The sequence below is a fragment of the Plectropomus leopardus genome, chromosome 4, assembly GCF_008729295.1.
Source record: "Plectropomus leopardus isolate mb chromosome 4, YSFRI_Pleo_2.0, whole genome shotgun sequence".
Taxonomy (NCBI): domain Eukaryota; kingdom Metazoa; phylum Chordata; class Actinopteri; order Perciformes; family Serranidae; genus Plectropomus; species Plectropomus leopardus.
Genome location: NC_056466.1, coordinates 16,660,890 through 16,675,101, shown reverse-complemented (window position 1 = coordinate 16,675,101; position 14,212 = coordinate 16,660,890). Strand labels below are relative to the sequence as shown.

At 40.9% G+C, this 14,212-nt stretch overlaps 1 protein-coding gene across 1 annotated transcript in view; it reads left to right on the top strand.

The window, feature by feature from the left end:
• Positions 1 to 10,913, top strand: part of fbxw7 (F-box and WD repeat domain containing 7) — a 105,562-nt gene extending 94,649 nt beyond the window's left edge. Inside the window, exons 10-13 of the mRNA XM_042484994.1 lie at positions 3,177 to 3,358; positions 5,642 to 5,867; positions 6,666 to 6,876; positions 10,173 to 10,913. Coding sequence (XP_042340928.1) covers positions 3,177 to 3,358; positions 5,642 to 5,867; positions 6,666 to 6,876; positions 10,173 to 10,441 — 888 coding nt within the window. The 3' untranslated portion in view covers positions 10,442 to 10,913. The remainder of the gene's footprint in view (positions 1 to 3,176; positions 3,359 to 5,641; positions 5,868 to 6,665; positions 6,877 to 10,172) is intronic.
• Positions 10,914 to 14,212: the final 3,299 nt, after the last annotated feature.

Sequence of the window (14,212 nt, the reverse complement as noted above, 5' to 3'; positions counted from 1 at the left end):
CTGGCTTCAGTGAAAGATGTCAATCTTCCACACACATCCCATCGCCTCAAAGGTGGCTGCATGGTGCTTAACAGAGCAGCGGATGTCCTTGGCGATGGCTGTCAGCAGCAGTCTCAGCTGTCAGGCCGATCTAAGATGGCAGACCTGTGTGGACTGCTGTCACACCCAGGAAGAGGTGTTCTGTGCCAGATGCTTCAGCTGCATGGATACCCAGTTGAGCTTCTTCTCTTTTTCACTGACAGAGATTAGAGATTGCTTTTGGAGCTGTGGATTTATCAAGAATATTGTGTATATGGTCAGGGATTAAATTAATGAAGGCCATTCCGTATTTATGCGTGGCTGCTTGTGAATGCACAACAGATGATGCCTTTTTCTGTGGTGGGAAACAGTGTATCTGTGCAAGCGTGACATTAGCCCATCTGGAATCGACCAGTAAATCATGCTCATGTCATCAAATCAGCGGCTGAAGAAATAAAAACGTGCAAATCATGTTGCCATCCTCATCCAGCTCTCAGAAAACCTTTAGTCTTTATCATTCTGGTTTGTCTGCCTTATTTCTTCAGCTTCTTTCTGTTCAACAAGCTGAAACCATGGCTGGGTTTTGTAGTTGTAGGGGAAATATGCAAAGAGAAACACTTGGTGGCTCAGTTGGCGAAAGAGTCCTAAAAGAAAATAATGGAGGACGCAAACGCAGACAATTCCCCTCCACCAAGTTCATTCCTTTATCTATCCTGATACTATGGAGTGCATTATTCCACATTAACACTGGCCACTGATCAGAGACAGCAAAAAAGAAAAAATAATATTTTGGCTAGTGTGGTGAGCATTTTTGGTTAGCTTAGCTGTAAGGGTTTTTCACCGTTTCCTCATTTATATCATCATCATGCATTGTTCTGATTGCTAAAAACTTTGGGGTGCTTTTTTGAGCTGGACCCTATTTTACATTTTTGTGTCTAAGTGACTCGTGTTTTTTTTTTTTTTTTTTTTTTAAATTGGTCCAATATTAAGAGCCTGCAGTGGGGAATTTAGCTGTAATTTAACTATTCCTGGTGCACCTCCTCAATTCACGTCCAGAACAAGTGCATGTTTTCACCACTGACAGGCTCAGATTATTATTATTAGTGTCTTATAACATTACAGAGATGACCTTGTAGAGAAAAGAAATGTTTTTCTGTACCACTCTGTTTTTTGTGCTAGTCTCGCAAAAAGTGAAGCCTCATCCAGAAATAGCCTGTTTCACCGCAGCCAGCTGCAGTACTCTCTCTCTCAATGTTTGAACAATTTCAAAAGTTGTTTTTCCATGAATCAAAAACATGGGGAAAATAGGGTCGAGGTTGAAAAATACCAGAGTTCCTCTTTAATCTAAATGGAGAAACTGTCTGAACCGATCTACTTTTGCGCTCTGTTAAATAGACTTCCTGCATTCAGCTGAGCAGAAACATGCATTTTACACGGACATGGAACATCCGGAGACATCTGAGATCTTTCCGTTTCTTGTCTGTCTATACTGTTAGACTGTGAAATCAGCCATTTAAAAAAAAAAAAAAAAAATGTGACTAGACCTTTAAGTACATCGACTGTAGATTCAGCTGTAGCCAGGGTAATCTTTTAATCATGCAGGGTGAGTCTATAATGTGATGGCTCGACCTGAGGTAGTTTACTTTAACCCCTGTACGTCATTAGCTCCATTAGCTTTAGCCCTGTCGCCCCTTGTTTTCTGATGTTTCCTGCAAAGGCCAAAGACGGTGGCTTATTGTAACTACAGTATATAACCATTCTAACAAGGAGCTCTGCAGCTGCAACACTGAATACTCTCCCTCTGTTATTCTTTATACGAATATAATGCAAATGTTTATGAAAACCCTCGTGTGGAAAAAAAAACTGTTCATTAAAAGAATGCAAATCTTCTTTCACTCTCAGGGACGGCCTCGTTTTATGTTTGTTTCATAGACCGATAAAGACGCTTAAGCCCTTCATTTCAGGTATTCTCTCTTCCCACGCGGTGTTTGAGTAGGCTCTAATCACACACTGTGATTCTTGTTCTTGGAACCTCGACCACTGGCTTCAATTCACGAGAAAATCTTGCATCCTTGAGAATATGAACACAATAAACTGCAAGCCTGTGTTACAGAAGAAAAGCAAGTATTTATCACAAACGTGGATTAAGATGCAAGTCGGACAATCTGAGCATTGTAAATTATCTTGATAATGAGCGAGATATTCCACAAATTAGCCACAAAGCTGCCATGTCTTAAATGCACAATAAATTGTAATTTAGCCAGATGTTTGTGCAGCTGCAGCATTGTTCTCTTCACTGCTGCATGGAGCTGAGAAAAAGGACCATGGTGATAAAACACGATAGACTTTTAACACTGGAGTGAGGTTGATTGTCAGGTTATGCCACATTGGCCCTCAGTTAATGAAGTGATTCTCTTTATCACAGGGCAGAGAGGAGGGAAGACAGTCTGCAGCATCATCTTCCTCTTTCACTCGCTGTAATAAAAACCTCCACCATTCACTGCTCGGCAGTTTATCAGCTGCAGTCAGGGGGTCACATGTTCAACACTTTATCGACACGCTCCACTCTGAACCTGACACAACCACAGCACTCACCACCATCGCCCACTGTCCGCTCCTCTCCCCAAAGAATTTTAATTTAATGCATTTAGGATAATTAAATCGGGGGACAAATTGGAAACCGTGGAGACGCAAATTCAATTGATCAGAAAGATTTCCATAACTGCCGTAATCAATAGCTAATCTACCATCCCTAATGAGGATGAATGGTCGTATTTTTTAATTGAAGACTGTTGTCAAAGCTTTTCTGCAAAGAGAATGAATTGTCTGGTTTTCCAACAGATAAGTAAAAGCAATTATAAAAGCTCAGGGAGAGATTTTGTTCCAGCACAGCAGCAGCAGGTATTCAACGACAGGGTTCTTCATTCCCAGAAAAGGTCACAGAAATTTCATTTTACTTGTCTTTTTTTTCCCCCGAAGGTAATAGGAGGTCACAGTGGGAAAATGTGCAAATGTGATTTTATGAGTTCTTAAGCTCAAATGTGAAATATATGAATGATGTCTTTGAAACTAACTTCTCTGACATCTAAGGATGCGTCGGTAGTGGTTAGGAATATCCTGATCAGGACGTCTCTTCTTCTTCTGTGATCGTTTTTTAGTGTCTGCGCACGTTGGTGGGCCACACAGGGGGCGTTTGGTCATCCCAGATGAGAGACAACATTATTATCAGCGGCTCCACTGATCGCACACTCAAGGTCTGGAACGCAGAGACAGGAGAATGTATCCACACCCTCTATGGGCATACCTCAACAGTGCGCTGCATGCACCTACATGAGAAAAGGTAAGAAGCAATCTCGTCATTAAGCATCATAAAGTGTAAAATTAAGCTTTTGTAGTGTTCTGCATCTTAGTGCTTTTGATATGTCCCAGTTTGTCTAAAAAATCTGGAGCTGCGGTATCAGACACTTAAATTTCATGATAATTTTTAACCATATTTAAGACTAATTTTTGGGGAAAAAAAAGTTTTCTCATTCAAGCATTGCAGGTAAGCAGTATATAATGTTTAAGCTCTTTTGTTTCATTTGACACTTTACCAAATATAATTGGTTTGGGTAAAAAAAGAAAATGAATAAAATTTGTAGCTGCAGCCCTAAATTAATCCATTAAATCAGTTTTATAATAATAATAATTATAATAATAACAATAAGAATAATAATTCGCCTTCTTTCTGAGAGTGTAACTCTCATGTGTCTACGGTGAATATGAAGCTGTTGCTGTGAATATGAAGCTGTGGTTATCTTAGCTCAGCATGAGGACTGGAAGCAGAAAACAGCTAGCATGATTCTCTCCAGAGGTAACAAAAACAGTGTAGCCCTGCTGTACGAGACTTATTTGCATAAACTTATGTCACCGAGCCCCGGCGTTTGCTCCTGGCTGTAGCTTGATTGGCTGTCTCGATGCGAGACAGTTTAAATTTTTCAAATCGTCACATGCTCTCATTGCACCGCCAGCATGGTTCCCATCACAGGTTTCCCTGCATACTTTGTTCAGCAGCGGCGCTGCTCTGTAAAGCTCATCAAGTAATGAAGTGTATTAGTGCTCGGCAGTATATTGAATTTTTGAGGTAAAACCGATACATATTTGTGGACAGAGGATTAGACAATACCCTTTACACTGATAAAGTTTGATGTTGCATTACATAACCGATCTCTATCATAAGGCTGTGCCAGTGTTTGCATCTCTCCTCTTGCGCAATCTCTGCATCCTGCAGCATGGAGGGACACAGTGCCAGTATTTATTTTAATCAGTCCGCTATTGTTGTAAATAACTGAATGAGCACTCTCAGAGAAGGGCCTATTTTTATGTAATACAGGACTTATTTTTATTTATTTATTTCATGTTTTGCTATTTCAAATTTTTAAACAGGGATGGAAACCCCATCATTTTTTTAATGACAGCCTGTTTTGATAAAAGTTGCTTGTAACATCTCACTGCTTTGAATTGCAACTTAACATTTTGTCCGCTTTGTAGAAAATACCCAGATACATATGATGTATCACCATTCAGCTTAAAAATATCTAAATATGTCTTAGTCCATATTGCCCAGTCCCACTTTGTGTAAAAATGACAGTCCTTTGACTCTAAGAAAAAAAGCAAATAAGTTTTTAGACTAATTCTTTAATGTGCCAATCTGCTCTGTTATTATTAGAATCATATCACCCAACTTAACAGCAATCTCATGGAGCAAAAAGAGCATCGCTGCAGTACTGTAAGAGGACAGTATCTGTATGAAAGTGAGCATTTGGTCTCGTAGTGATTAAATAGAGCCTGTGAGCCGTCTTAAGTGAACTGCTGCTCACTCATTCACTCAGTGTTACACTCTGGAGACTCAAAGTGCTCTTTTCGCCTTAGGGCCCACCAAGGTTTTGTGTAGCATTTGATTACTCACTCAGTGGAAATGCTGCGAGCTGTGGGCAGACAGTGAATAACATGTGGGTGATTTCCATCTATGTAGAGCCGTGAGGCATTTCATAAATAAAGAGTGTTTGCTCTGTGTATTTACAGCATGTTTTTTTTAATCAAGATCATTTTATATATTGTTGTCTCAGGAATCTGATGGAAATTAAGGAAAGCACCGACAATCACCAGATCTGAATATGTTTTTCTTCTCTGTTTCATGTTTGGATAAAATTCTTGGTACAAACTTCATACAAAATACAAAACTTGAGTAACAATCTTCTGTATAGGGAGTTTCCTGTCCTATAACCTATAATATCTCTTTTCTTTTTCCACCCTGGGTGAATACACAGCTGGAGGCAGCTGTTTGAGTTAAATGGGTGTTTTTGTACTTTCAAGTATGAACATGAATGTGACGCTGTACGTTACTCGATGTCAAAGGAGTGAAAGAAAATCTTCATACCTGTCTCATTATTCTGTCAAAGCAGCTGCCACAGTATGAATGAACATGTTGTGAAGACTCTTGAATTTCATCTTAGGGGTCTGTAACTTATGGGAAAGTAAAGCTCAACATAAGTACTTAACCACTTGTGTCGCAATCAGAATCATGCGTTAAACCCTGTTTTACCACACTGAGCTGACTCATGTCTTTCTGTTGTCCTCTCAGGGTGGTCAGTGGCTCTCGTGACGCCACGCTGCGCGTCTGGGACATCGAGACAGGTCAGTGTTTACACGTCCTCATGGGCCACGTGGCGGCGGTGCGCTGCGTCCAGTATGACGGACGGCGGGTGGTCAGTGGTGCCTACGACTTCATGGTCAAAGTTTGGGACCCCGAGACGGAGACCTGCCTCCACACGCTGCAGGGCCACACCAACAGAGTGTACTCATTACAGGTGAGCAGCTTCATTTAGTGAAGAAAGGACTCCCAGCTCCAAGATTACTTATTATCTGTTTTAAGAAATACAGCAGGATTGCTTTTAGCCAGCTATTTGTAAATCCATTATAAACATTTCACGTGAAGTCCTTCCTACATACTGAATTTAAACAAGAAATTAGATTTTTATTATTATTATTTTTATTTTAAACACCTTCCCTTGTGATCACAAAGTTGCTAGAAAACAAGTCAATCTTATGTAATTGCACTAATGTTTTTATCATTGTTTTTCCACTGTTTTAAATATTTTAACAAATCCCCTCTGAACATGTGTGTGTGGCTGTCATAAAATCCATCCCTCTGTGTCCTCTACGATGTCCTCTCACCCACTTTGTGTGATTACGGTGCACTTTTAGCTGCTGCCATCACCCTCAGAGAGGAGGCTGTTTACTGCACTGATAAATTGTTTTTTATAGCGCGTTGCATCGTTAGACGGTTTAAAGTGCTGGTGCTCTACCGTTGGACACATGAGAACGAAGCAGAGTTTATAAAGATCAATAAAATTCATTCATTTCAATGAGTTTAATCTTGAGTTTGTTGATAGAAACAAGCTTTGCTGTGTAGTTGTTTAGTGCAGCTGCATCATCCATAAGTTAAGGGGACGGTTACTGCTATCTTGAGGTGGCAGCTTGATTTTAAGTTTAAAATGGATTTCATCAAAGTTCAGGATGAAAAAAAGTGTTGAGGCTGATGTTTTGTTTAAAATGAATTTCACAAACATTCAGTCTGCTAATTTTTGTTCCCCTCTGCCTTGTAGTTTGATGGGATCCACGTGGTGAGCGGCTCTTTGGACACTTCTATAAGGGTCTGGGACGTGGAGACGGGCAACTGCATCCACACGCTAACAGGGCATCAGTCCCTCACCAGCGGCATGGAGCTCAAAGACAACATCCTGGTCTCAGGCAACGCAGACTCCACTGTCAAGATCTGGGACATCAAGACGGGACAATGCCTGCAAACACTGCAAGGTGAGTCTGCCATCCCAGCAGGCTGCCGTAGCTGGTCTTTGTTATTGAAGTTTAAACGCAGCTAGAGTTTAAGTAGAACTTCATGTACAGCAGATGTAAGTCACTTGTCATGGTGTAAAAGTTAAAGAAATGACAGTATACTTTAATACAAGAGACTACGTTTATTTGATGTTTACAGCAGGAGCAATTTCTGCTGCGTTCACTTGTGATGGGAATTTGTTTAGGTGTCTACATCAGCACAATCTTCCATGAAAAGGCAAAAAATGATGCATAGAAATTTACCAGAATGCAGGAAATTGAGTGTTTCATGCTCAAAATTTCCTTGTGTAAACCCCTGTTTCATATGTATCTCCCCGGAGGTTGAATAAAACCTAAGCCCCCGCACTCAGACGAACAGCAAAATGTAAACAAACAATATAAGGTTGTAAGCGCGTAACCTAGAGGTAGAAAAATGGTGATGGCAGCTTTGAGCAACAACAAAAAAGCCTGTGAGATGGGACTTAGCTTGAAACTGACAGCCCAATTAAAACAGAGAGTATAAATGACCTGTTTGTCTGTGTGTGGCAGTACGGAGCCAACACCTTGTGGGCCTGCTGGTCCTGATTACACTTTCATTTCCTTTGTGTCTGTTTGAATAGTTCAGACTCCATTAGCAGCGGCAGCGCTACTGGTGCCTCACAGGAAGTGGGATATCCTTTACTGAATAGCAGCAGCAACCAGCAGTGCCCCCACCCCTAAATGCCCTCATTAGCAAACTACAGCCCTGCATGCTGGTCCTGCAAACACCAACACACACACACACACATGCTGAACAAAGGGATGCCCCAGTGAGAGGAGAGAGAGAGAGAGAGAGAGGGGGGATAAGACCGGCCGGGGGGAGGGTGTGTGTGTGTGTGTGTGTGTGTCTTATGAAGAGGGGGCAACTACAGTGAAGAGATGAAGGCCGGGGGACTTTGTAGGTCATATAATTAGGTCAGCGGACAATTTCTACTATTCATTAGCGTGTTTTGATAAGACAATAGACAGACAACAAGGACGTCACTGTCAGCTGAAGAAAGTATAGGTAATGATGGAGCAGGCTTTGTCGTGGTAATGTGGGGAGGGGAGCGAGGAGAGAGGCAGGCGAGTTGGGGGTTGGTGCAGAGCATTGTTGTATACTCGGGTAAATAACAGCCTTTGAACTAACTGGAGACAGAAATATGTGAAAGCTTGTTGATGGTGAAATTTTCTCTGCAAATGGATTGGGAAAGCGGAAAGAATGAATGTCTCTGAATGAAAAAGCCGCTATAGCAAGCTCTAAGTAAATAAAAAAAAAATAGCAGTTCATTTGCCAGCACTTGTTCGTGCTTTGTGTCGCCCTAATTGATTTAATTAAGATATCATTTTCAAGCCCTTAGGGAAATCTTAAGTCACTGCACGCGTACAGTCACAAATAAAGTCACCTCAACAAAGCCTGTAACAGCCGCCATCTTCACTTAAAGTGTGGCCTCCTGCCAGCTGCCAGCACACAAACACACAGCAGACGGAGGTGTAGCTGGAGCTGCTTCGCCTCCGTGACAGTGACAGTGACAAGTCCTAGAACCTGCCTACAGTGGAAGACTTTACTACACCGCCACAGTGGCTTCAGGAATAAAAAAAAACGTGAATCCTGCCTTTGTTTCACAAAGGTTTTGAGTTCTATATTCTGTATCAAATTCTCTACTCATTGCATTACTTTATTCATTTATAATTTAACCCTTTATTTAAGAAAAAGTAAAAGACTCATTAAGAATAAAAAATATTTTTTTCAAGAGTGTCCCAGGCAGCACTAGTAACATGTTTGCAGACAATAAAACAAACATAGAATAATTAAAAATGAAAACAAAGAACAACTAAAAAAAAATTTATGACATCCAAAAACTTTCTTTAATTGTTCAAAACAACAGATGTGCCTGCTTCGAACTCATTATGAAACACTTTGAATGTGTCCAGTGAAACTTGTTCCTGAAGATTTAGACACATTTTTAAATAATTCAACTTATTTAAAAAGCTGAGGGAGCAGCATAGCTCTACTTTAACACCTTTTTTTCCCAGATCAGCACAGATTTCAGGAACAGTTAGCAAGAATAAGTCCTGGAAGCCACAAAAATAACTTTGCCTCTATTGCTCTTTTTTTTTCGTAAAAATGTCTGTTTTTGACTAAATTTTACCAGGAAATCCAGAGATCCATACAATCGGTACATCTTCTTAACATAGCGTCTTGAACTATGACCCCTTGCTTAAATATCTTTGGCACTCCGTAATGTGGAATTTGCAATTTGTAATGCCACAGAGTTCAATGTTATTACGAAATGTTGAACAAACCGCCCTTCAGTGAGCTCGCCAGAGGCAGAGGTCAACCTGCAGACCTCTGATGTAGAACATGTAGTTAAAATTCAGTAAACTTACAGATGAATTTCTCAGTTATTGTTAGTTTCATAATTCAGTCATTTTGCTGTTTATTAGTTATCTTTATGACTGTTTTGCAGCTTCTGTCAGCTGTCAGTGAACTTTAATCTTATAATTCAATTTATATTTTGCTGTGCAGAGAATTGTGGATCTGGACAGCATGCTGGCTTGCATATGGAAAAATGCAAGTGGATGCATTTGGACATCCTGGTATTATTTTGCCATTCTATGGATTGGGATAGTCTAAATCTTTTTCTGGCATACTGTACGGTAGTATGAGTATTGGAACACAACAGTTGTCTTCATGTTCTTGTTTTGTTGTGTTTTTTTTTCTGCTATGCATCTGTGATATTACAATGCTTGTTAGAATGGAGACGTGCCAAAGCAGAAATGTTTACTTGTGGTTTCTTTTGTCTTACACAAACTGAAATATTAAGTTGCATTTTGCCATCTAAAAGAAATTCCCATTACGAGTCCGAACTTTTATGACATTTAGAACCAGTGTTTGCTCATTGCTGAATAAGTGTTGTACAAAACTTGTAGACATTTTTGAACATAATAACTCTAAGTAAATATCAGGGCAGAAAAAAAATGATATACGCACTGTGCTCGAAATATTACACACCAACAGTGAGTATAATATTTTTCTAGAAAAAGAAACAAATTCTGTAATTTTCTCAAAAGTTGTAGCAGCCTTGAGGCATCAGTGACATTAAGCACTGCTACACTGCCCCTGATTATTTCCGGAGAGCTTTACCCCCGGAGCCGGGACTTCACGGCTGAGGAACTAAATTTAGACCGTGGTTCCTCCTCCTCAGGTAAAGTCTTTATTCACGTCCTACTAACCGTCCGCATCTTTGTGTGTTCAGGTCCCCACAAGCACCAGAGCGCCGTGACGTGCCTCCAGTTCAACAAGAACTTTGTCATCACCAGCTCGGACGATGGCACAGTTAAACTGTGGGACCTGAAGACGGGCGAGTTCATCCGAAACCTGGTAACTCTGGAGAGCGGCGGCAGCGGCGGTGTGGTGTGGCGCATCCGGGCCTCCAACACCAAGCTGGTGTGTGCGGTGGGCAGTCGCAATGGCACAGAGGAGACCAAGCTGCTGGTGCTGGACTTTGACGTGGACATGAAGTGAGAAGGGACGTGGTGGGGAAGGACGAAGAGAGCGAAACTACGGAGAGGAAGGAATAGAGAGGGAATGGGAGATGAGGCACCTAAAAACCGAAGGGCCAAAGCCCAGAACTCTTCACCCAAAATCTACAACCACCACCACTGACAGTGGGCTGTCCTGTCCTCTACCATTATCTTCCCCGTCCCCCTTTGGGCAAATGTTACTGACACAGCCGCACATGTGCTCCGCCCCTGCTTTCGACGCCGTACCACCAGTACGCGGTGGAGTCAGAGGGGATCGGGCTGAAAACGGGGCGTCGGGGCGCGACCTGTCTGAAGAGCGGAAGAAAGGAATGACTGATGACGACTGAACTCTTTTGAAGTGACTCTCATCCCTTTCGGTTTGGGGTCCGCTTCGCACAGAGACTTGGTTTCGCTCAAGCCTGACAGATTTTGAGATGTACAGAGATATATTATTTTTTAAAGACACCCCCCCCCTCCCATCAGTGCGCGCCCACACACACATACACTCAAACGGCCAACCGGAAAGTGGAAAACATGACTGTAGGGACAGATTGAGGAAGATGGGAGACATTTAAAGGTGAATTTTCACACGCACACAGTTACACGTAAAGAGCTGCTTGTTGTCGAGGAAAGCGACTGGAGGGTTCAGCCTGTAATCAGGCTCGTTTCTTGTCACTCCATTTCCGTTCTTGTTCTCCACATGGTTTCTGTAGTTTGATTTCTTTACAATACCGCACACAAACACAACTGTGAATTTCAACGCGTTCTTGGTTTATCATATGAAAGGGGTTTCTCTCATGTTTCAGTATTAGAACCCTGCTCTGTTTAGGTTTGCTGTCATTATGTCACAAAGGACTTTTTTTTTTTCTTTGTCGTTTTTATTTGAGTTGTTTGTTCTTCCTTTCTGTTTTCTACATACCTGGGTTTGGAGCTCCGTCTCCACATAAACATCATGCTGTCCAGAATTTTTCAGAGTCTAGCTGGGGTGGTTTCCTCAATGCCAGTGCTGTGACGAGTCGAAGTAAAGCTCCAAGCGCTGTGGATTAACGCCCCTGAACCCCCCAGCCCCTTCCCCTCTACCGTTTTCTCCCAGTGGCCAAACTGTATTTATGCTGCTAGATGAATGGAAAAAAGAGAGATGGAACTTTTACTTGCTGTGACGTTTTAGTCCCAGGCAAAATTCCAAATTGAACTCTATATGTTTGGACTTAAAGAAACAAAAGATCACAAAAGATAACATCCGACATTTTTGTTTTATTTTGTTTGTTTTTGCCACTGAAACTTGAGCCAAACGTGCCTCTACGAGGCTGAGAGGAGGGAGCGTGTCCGACAGATACTGACGGGATCGCCTGCAGAGAGGAAACAAGGGGATGTACACTGTTGGTGTGCGTGTGTGTGCGTGCATGAGTGCGTGTGTTAGCGTGTTAATGGGCAACTTGTAAACACATTCCTTGGGACAACGCTCTTTCAGCCTGTTCTTTGGGGAAATGTACAAATGCTGTGTGGACTGGCAAAGAAAAAAAACTAGCAGACGTATCGATTTTAACACGTGAATGAAAGAACTGTCCGTATCCGTGTGTGATTGTTGTTCCATTCAAAGATGTCTGAAGCAACAGAGGAGACCATCACAAGCATCAACTGACAGGTCGAGCTGCCAGGAGTCTTAGTGTTACATGTGTTGCAGTTAAAATCATCGGGGCGGCTGCTCTGCTGCGGCCGCAGCCTTGAGGATTGTCAGTGGGAAAATTAAAAACACAAAGGCAACAAACGTGAACAGAAACATTGTAGCCAAACGAAAAATCGTCTCAATCTCCAAGAGTCACAACTCAAGCTGAACTGTGAAAGTGGTATAACACTGTATATTAAAAAAGAAAAAAAGAAAACAATCTTGCTCTATCTCCTCTCGTTGTTTTCTCCCTCTGTTTAATTTATGATCTGGTTTGAGAAATCAGATTTGTTGCAGGTGTTTTATTTTTTCAGTTCATGTAAACTGCCTGGCAAAAAAGAAAACAGACAGAAAAAACCTTAAAGGGATTGTGTATTTGTTTGATTCACTTAGAATTTTATTTTCTTATAACTTAAGTGCAATAAAATGTGGGTTTTTCTTTTTTCATTTCAAGCATATCAGTTGTCTGTTTTTGTTATCTGTGTGAAGGCATCTTATATGTTCAATAAAGCAAATTATTTGGTTAATTACATCCAAGAGGGAATACTTTTAACATTTATCAGTGCAAATTAGACCAAATTTATCTCAGCAAACCTTTAATATTCACCAAAACCACGTAATGGTTAGATTCTTCATGTTGAGGAGGCGCTCCTTCGATGACAGATCCACTCTTCCCAGTGCACATAGTAGTGTTACTTTTGTTTTGAATTTATGAGGTAAGTCATCTGTCTTTAACAGCCAATGATGACCAATTACAGTTTGAAAATGTAACTTAAACCAATGCTCAAGACAGGAATTCATGAAAACTTTAATTTCATTGCTGTATACCTTGCCATTCTTGCCTGAGCCTCTTTGAACCGACTCTGCCAGTGAACTCCCATCTCTGTGTCAGGGCTCTGGTTGCTGAGGCACATAACGTCACGAGAGCTGCTCACAACAGAACATTATTTACACAGTTTGATGCAAATGCAAATGAGTACAATGTCGAGGAGAGAAACTGACCACTTTTTTAAATATCGATTTTATTGACCCTAGAATCGATCTTCAAAATCTGCCCATCCCCTAGTGCCCAACTTTGACCAAGATCTGTCTCTCCAAGCACTCACCAGGATATGAAAGGCGATAGCAACACTCCAAAACCAGAAAAGTTTATCGCCTTCAAATGCTACAAAACCTGAGGTCACTTGCACAGCAAAATACTAACCTTAATACTGAAATTATTGAACAATTAATGAGGTGATTGACAGAAAAGGTATGCAGGAATTTTGATAATTAATTTGTTTAGTCATGTATTAAGCAAAAAAAAAGCCAAATATCCAGTTTCAGTGGGTTTCAGCTCTCAAATGTGAAGATTTGTTGCGCTTGTTACTTTCTATATCAGTAAGTTTCGTTTTGAACCGTTGATCAAAGGATACAAGCCACTTGAAGTTGTGAATTTGGGCGATGGATTTATTCACAAAGAATGTTTTTTACTAGTTTATTAAATTTTTATTAATTTAGCATTTAATCAGCCAAATAAGGTTTAGTCACAACCCTAATGCTGATGTGTTTTGGCAAAACAAACAAAGAAAAAACCCTCAATTTCACTGCATAGATTTGCTTGATTCAACTCACTTTTGATGCCAGATACTTTTCCTAATTTAGTTTTCCACTGAAGACTGTACTGAATTACATAGGCAGCATTTTCAGCTGATCGTCTCATCACGAGAAACTGCCGTGACATCATGTTCAATGTACTTGCTACAATTTATCATATGCAACCAAAAAGAGTAATATTTGCTCTTGGCCACATGGTGTGGTTTTGTGGGCTGCCTTTTAGTAAAATCTGGGTTAAGTGAATTAAAAATTGCTGATGATTGATTGCAGTTGATACTGATAGTAGCTATTTGAAAATAATGGAGTAGTGACGGATATCTGGTGTCGTGATGTTATGATTCTTTCTGACCAATCAGTGATCTGCAGTGTTTTAACTCCACCTTCTAGTATCAGCTCAGTTCACTTGGTATAGCACCAGGTACTATTCAAGACTTTTAGCATTTTAAAGATTTCAATGAAAAAAGAGCAGTTCAGGCCAGTTGAGTTGTGTGGCACCATGCAGTAGAAATT